Source organism: Carassius carassius, chromosome 34, assembly GCF_963082965.1.
Source record: "Carassius carassius chromosome 34, fCarCar2.1, whole genome shotgun sequence".
In the NCBI taxonomy this organism is placed as follows: Eukaryota; Metazoa; Chordata; class Actinopteri; order Cypriniformes; family Cyprinidae; genus Carassius; species Carassius carassius.
The window spans coordinates 3,973,320-3,980,389 of NC_081788.1; the positions used below are offsets into that span (position 1 = coordinate 3,973,320).

Consider the following 7,070-nt stretch of genomic DNA (forward strand, 5'->3'; position numbering starts at 1 on the left):
ACTGTTGCTCTCCATGGTGCTGAAACTGGTTCGACTGATAATGATGTCCTGAGGAGGGACTGGGGAATCTTTACGGCTCCATGGGACAGTTAGATCAGTGCAAACATGTTGTTGTTGTCAGACAGATCTTTACCCTTCATCTTAAACTATACTTATAAAGAACACAACCCAAAAGGTCGATTAAACCTCATTGCATTATGATTTAAAACAGTTGATTATGTATTCAGTGAAAACTCATGCTGCATGTGTTCATACAGAAAATAAAGATTTCTGAAACCAAGGCATGTGTAAACATTTATTACAACTGATCTGAAAGACATTTACATTAAATATGCATATAGATACATAACTTGACTATTTAAACAATTGAATAAATATCTAAATAAATATGCATGGTTAAGAACAATTTTTGGAAAACACTGTAAAAAAATATTTTGTCAGGTAACCTAAAAATGTGCTTTGATAGTAACATCTTGTTTTCTGTTGATGTCAAAAATATAACTTAATATGACTAAATCAACCTGACTACATTAGGTTACGCCAACAAAAGTCATTGTAAAGTCAGATCAAGTAGAAATAACTTAAAGTAATGCCAGCGATAAAAAAAACAATAATAATAATAAAAAGTTTTTACAGTGTAGAAGTTCCTAATCATTAAGACTTCACCACTTCTTAGAACCTGGAAAAAGAGAAAAACAGAGAAATGGGTTGTACGTTAGTGAACCATAGACATGTATCGTTATAATAATATACGCAGTTTGATAGAGAGTTTTCCACAAACAGTTTTTAAATTTGCTTTTGCAGTACGCGATGTCCATTTTAACTGTTGCTGTACGATACATAAATGAAGTGGTTACCTGAACGCCCGGCGATGTTACACCCCAGAGATGACATGGACCCGATTCGGTCCAGTTTGCGCCCGAAACACCCGGAGTGTCTCTTGGAGTCCTGCCGGACCGTCCTCAGGTCCCGAGCAGACAGAGAGTCCCTCGTGTCAGTCTGGGGTTGAGATTGAGTGCGGGTTTCCTCAGGTTTAGCCTCCAGTTTCTCCAGTGTTTGCTCTAGAGAAGCAGCAGGAATGGACTCTTCCAGTCGCTGTAGAAGAAGCTGACAGGACCATATGCGGCTTATTAGTTTGCCCTATTGAGCAAGCAGTATTAAGCAAGTTTTCCTCTCTCATTCCTGGTTTTTCTTCTTACCTTTAAGACATCCATGTCCTCGTTGGTTAAGGCTGTGTTTTGCAGCGGGAACGCGCCGATGAGCTGAACGCTGAAGAGCAAGAGAAGGCCGACTAAAGGAATGTCCATCGACTTCATGTTTCCTGGAGTTTTTTGCTGCTGTTCTGTCTTCAGTGTCGTTGTCTGTATACTCTCTCAGTGGAGCCTCGAGCTCTTTTATACTTTAAAGTTTGACATGCCAGTAATGTGAAGAATGGCCGTTGCATTCCGACACCTCAGTCTGATAAAGGCTGCTGTCGGGAATGAGTCATTTAAAGCTTACAGACGAGTCCAAATGGGCCATACACTGACGGGAACACCTTCAAGATTTCATTTTACACTAGGCCTACTTCTCTGAAATCAATCACATTGAGTGTCAAACACTGACTTTAAGGCAAGTTACTGTATGCTACATGATTATATAGCCTACACTTTATCTAATAATGCTAGAGTGAGCAGTTTATAGGCTGATATAGCCTATTATAACACATTAATATATAATAACTGTGAACATTAGTCAACACAGTGTCAAGATAATTTATAAAAATTCACTCAAAGTTTCGTCATCTGCTCGCACTCCATGCAGGTTAACGGATGGAGCTTCATGCCTTTTTATACCATTCGATACAAACCGTTTGTAAAATAGATAGTAAAACAGATATAAACGATTTTTTTTAATCCCACTGTTGTCTGCAATTAATAGCATTGTTATGCACAAAACTAATAATGCATTCAAATGTATGGTATGCAGAGGTGGGTAGAGTACCCAAAAACTGTACTCAAGTAAAAGTAAAAGTACTTCTAGAAATATTTACTCAATTAAAAGTAAAAGTACTAGTCTTGAATAGTTACTTGAGTAAGAGTAAAAGAGTATCGGATAAAAAATCTACTCAAGTAGTTGGTTACTAGTTACTTTGGGTCATATATACTGAGCCTATTTTTATTTAGATATATAGATAAAATGTATGTAATGTATGTGTGCGTGTATAAATGTATTTATTTCATCAGCCTTTACTCCAATTTATGTAATTTATTATAAAACCCTGTCTGTTTACTTAAGTAACAGATATAGGTGTCATGCCATGACATATTTTTAATACGACTGACTTTATATTAAATGTGAATTTAACATTGAAAGTTAATGTGATATAAATATTGCTACTGATCTTTCATTGTTCAGAAAGAGAGCAAATAACATTTACATTATTAAAGATCATTTTCACTGACAGTCTAGATTTCAATCACTCTCAGAAACTCCCATTAAAATAACTTAAACTGTTAACACTGTGAAATCAATATCTTAATTAAAGATTCGTACACACATCTGCACTTTGTTGTTCCTGCGAGAGAATTCGCCAGAAAGAGGTATTCAGTCAGGAGCGAGTGAAGGAAGCACCGGCATTTTAGCGATGACTCATCTGAACGCCTCTGATTGGCCAATGCTTTAATAAGCTCAAAAGAATCTTGTGTGATTGGTTATAATGCGCAGCGCTGGATAAACGCATCTATCTCTGGCTCAGCGCCAGCAAGCGATCACAGCTCTGAATTTAGCAGCTGATAATATGACTCGCTGAACGTACTTGCACCAGTGTGATTGTATTAAAATTAATAAAATCTTAATCGGCTATTTTTTGTCTTGTGGAAGCTGCATTCAACTTGACTCATCTGTTATAAGCCACACACATTCAACAAACTAATGTCACAGTGGTATCGTGTACTGTAATCGAATGTAGCCCAAGTTATTACCTGTTAAACAGTAGACAGCACACGCGGTGTTCATCTAATAAAGATCTCCATCGCTAGCAAATAATAGCCTTTGCAGATTTGCTTTCAATTCAGTGCAGTTCCAGCCCCGTTTTCAACGCTCTTTCTGTTCTTAAACGTTACAACTCCGAGTGAACCACTTCAGACGCTCAGCGCGTGCGGCAGGGAACAGAACAACTCATTCAAACTGATTCATGAACCAATTCACTCGTTTGGCAATTGGTTTGATCAAGCCTTTGAACAGAATTGACTCAAAAGAATGAATCATTCGCGAATGGGCATCGCTCATTGCCCAGAGAAAAGTAGACGGCGCGTTTGGAATAAACTGAAGCATTTATAACATTTATTGCATTAAGATAAAGTAACGAGAGGAGCGTAGCTCACAGTAACGAAGTAAAAGTACAGATTTTTCCCCAAACATTTACTCAAGTAAGAGTATAAAGTACCCATCTTTAAATATACTCCGAAAAGTATTAGTTACCCCAAAAAATTACTCAAGTAAATGTAGCGAAGTAAATGTAACTCGTTACTACCCACCTCTGATGGTATGCCCTTTTATTCATTTAAAACCATGCACAGTGAACAAAACTGTATTAAAATTTGGTTTGCAAACACTTTAAACAAATAAGGTGCTTTTTACAGCAGTGTTCATTTTACATAGTAGCAGTTAAAATATTTATTGGATCCTAAATCTCAGCTTATAACATTAATTAAATTAAATATGAAACAAGCTATTTGACCCTGCCAGGACATTAACGTTTGTGATAGAAAAACAAGTTATACTCAGGGTCCAGAACCAGAAGGTACCTTCCTACTAGACACCTGCACAGTGACGTAGCAAGTCAGCCCCGGGCCCGTATGCAAAAATATCTGTACATTGTACAAGTCAGAGACGCAAAATGCGCATCCTGTTTGCTTTCCATTTTTTTTATTAGTATTATTTTTTTATTACAAAAGTTTTGTTGATATTGTGAGTGCACACAAATAAAAGTAGACCCTTTGCAGTTCCGAATGATGTATGAGCAAAAATGACATTTTTTAGTAACCACTGTTTTTATAATATGTTGAAAAGTATTGAGTGTGTTTTTTTTCTCTAGGCAAGTTGTGTTGATTTGAGAAGAAGTCTAAATTGATCAAACATGCTCATCACGCTTCCTGCATCTGGTCACTCGGCTGTTACTACAAAAAAAAAAAAATAATAATAATAATAATACTAATGGCTGCAACAGCAGCTGTGTAATGGGGAAGAATTAAGACACAGGCTCCAGTCGGACTCCTGGGCTTGGCGGCCCCCAAACTGCCCAGGCCCATATGCACCTGATACACTCTAAAAAACACTACCAATTTGGGTTGTTATTAACCCAAGGGCTGGGTGAATATAGGACAGAACCCATCTTGGGTTAATTTTACCCAGCAAAATAGGTTTATTAATTTTTATAAATCTTATTTTTTACTTTATACATTAAATAATGTTTACAGATTAACTTAAATCCTTCAAACTTTTCTAAAATAATCCACACAACCACTGGTTTGCATGTTAACTTCCTTTATTTTCCTTTATCATTTACAGCATTGTTTATATCGTTTTTAATAGGCTATACATATTGACCACAATTTAACTCATTTAACAAACAATAAAACGAAAAATTAAATGTTAAACAGAAGTAATTTACGAGTTATTAACCAGTCTCTGTTGTTGTTTCCACCGTAACTGAGCTGCGTCGCGCTGGTTCTCGAGCCCGAGCTGGAGTCGTGTTCGGCGGGGAACTGCTCACGGCTGAGACCGCCCCCCTGCGTTTCACTCATAGTCGAAATATACTGCGATTGCCTTTATAACCTGCCCAAAAACAAACAGTACACAGCTCTGAGGGAATATTTGTATTCTGTATCTTTATGAATAAAATCGTTTATTTTATGCAAAGCATCAGGCTTTTTAGCATCTTTTTTGCATCTCTTGAAAAGACCGCGACACTCGTTAAAGGTGATTCATACCGCACGCCTGTATGTTGCTATGCATAAAATTGAACGATATTCAGCAAAGTAATGATTTTATAGATAAAATAAAATGTATACAAACCTGTATTTTACCGACTAATGCGTCAATTCGATGGCGCTAAGAACTGCTCTCTCCAGAAGAGAAGCAAATCCCCGCGATAAATAACTCAACCACTGGGTTAAGTCTGACCCAGGATCTGAGTAATACAAAAACTACCCAAACACTGGGTTGTTACATTTGACCCAGGAGCTGGGTAACAAAAAAACTACCCAAACACTGAAAAAATAACCTTCAAAAATTACCCAAAAGGCTTGACCCAGCATTTGGGTTAAATAAATAACCCCAGGTTTTTTAGAGTGTATCACTCTAAAAACCGCTGGGTTGAAAACAACCCAATTTGGGTTATTTTGGCAACCCAGCGCTGGGTCAAAAAGGGACGAACCCAAAGCTGGGTTATTTTAACCCAACCAGTTGGGTTGTTATTTTTAACCCAACATGCTGGGTTGCTTTTTTATGGTTTAAAATTACTACATTGTAGGGTTTCAAAAACCAGAGTGGGTGTTTTTTATCAATGTATTTCAGAAGGAAACCTACTGAAACCTTTCGAAATTTTCGATTTCATTTTGCATGTAATGCTTGATAAGGCAGCATTTGTGAGCTCAGCGCTGCTTTGCAGCCGTTACCGGAGAAACATACCTCTCCCGCTCTTAAAGCGCCTCCTGCCTCTAAGAAAATGAACTTGCGGAGTGCCGCCACCAATTGAGTGCAAGGATGTGGGAAACACTGCATTGCTATGTTAAAATGAACCCAAATTGAGCTACGCATTAAACCTACAAATATTGTTAATTTTAAATATCACTTTTACACACAAATAGTAACTATCATAAGGTAAATATTTATTAAAAACAAGAGAAAAGACAAAAAGTAACATGCATGTAAGAAGAAATGCAGAAAAGTATGGCATTAACAGCTACAGAGTTCATAAATAAAGCATTTAACATTTGTTGAATATAACTTTTAAGATCAAATTGGACTTTGTTAAATTTTATATATTGTATAAAAAATATACGAAAACACTATTATACAATAAATGTAATTATTAGTTTGGTTCTTTACCAGTTATTCTAGCATGATAGTACACAAATAAACCACAACATTAACTCTGATAACATTTAACAGACGTGTGTGTGTGTGTGAAAGAATGGGAGCATGTAGAGTGTAAACTCTTCTACTAAACAACACAGAAAAAGCATTTAACATTGTTTTTCACAAATTATACACTTACAGTTTGTTTCATAGTCCATGAATACAGATCATGCATCACTTTCAATTTTCATGATCTCTTCAGCATAATTGATGTAGTCATGAAGAAGCCCCATCAGCACATGTGACATCTTCTACATCATCCAGTGTCCTCCTTTAAAACCACTGCTGCATCAGTTTAGGGGAAAGGACGTTCTCTTCTCTGACCAGCATTCATCCCAGTCACCTTTTGCTCTCCATCAGTGGCCTAAAAAGAAAAAAAAATTGAAAAAAAAAAGAAAACATTTAATCATTTAATTAAACTATCCATTTTCAGATAGAGGTGTATTCACATCCGTAAGGACAGGTTAATAATCTGTGTTAAAGTTTCAACACTTTGTGTGGTTGTTTAATGTCTCGGTCCACCACAGCGCCCCAGAAGGCTATAATGGCATCACTAGTGTGAGGGCATGTCATATTGTTTGAATAAATATATTGCTTTCTGAAAGCTTCTTTACTGAAACATTAAAACAGTCATGACATTCACATACCTCACAAATGTTCATGTACATGGATGGCTGCTCTTGAGAGGGTTAGTTCACCAAAAAATAAAAATGGTTATAATTTACTCTCCACATGTTGTTCCAGACTCATACAAACTCTGCTCATTTTTGGAAAACAAATGAATATTTTTTATATTCTCTTATTTGTGTCCTCCATTGCTAGTCTGGGAGACCAATATTTTCTTTTGAACATGTTATCATATAATTTAAGATTTATCCATATATAAATATCGGAATGGATTACTTCTACAATAACTCTGTATTTATGAGGCTTGAAAATACTGATTA

General features: G+C 36.4%; 1 protein-coding gene and 1 long non-coding RNA gene across 2 annotated transcripts; both read right to left on the reverse strand.

Moving 5' to 3' along the window:
• Nucleotides 1-281: 281 nt before the first annotated feature.
• On the reverse strand, nucleotides 282-1,357 carry LOC132115343 (brain natriuretic peptide-like). Its single transcript, XM_059523763.1, has 3 exons — nucleotides 1,200-1,357; nucleotides 858-1,107; nucleotides 282-679 (listed from the first exon to the last, which is right to left on the reverse strand). The coding sequence occupies exons 1-3, from the start codon at nucleotides 1,314-1,316 to the stop codon at nucleotides 663-665; spliced, it is 384 nt and encodes a 127-aa protein (XP_059379746.1). The 5' UTR covers nucleotides 1,317-1,357; the 3' UTR covers nucleotides 282-662.
• Nucleotides 1,358-4,510: 3,153 nt separating this feature from the next.
• Nucleotides 4,511-5,304, reverse strand: LOC132115076 (uncharacterized). Its single transcript, XR_009425404.1, has 2 exons — nucleotides 5,059-5,304; nucleotides 4,511-4,818 (listed from the first exon to the last, which is right to left on the reverse strand). It is a non-coding gene; the product is annotated as an uncharacterized LOC132115076 (long non-coding RNA).
• Nucleotides 5,305-7,070: the final 1,766 nt, after the last annotated feature.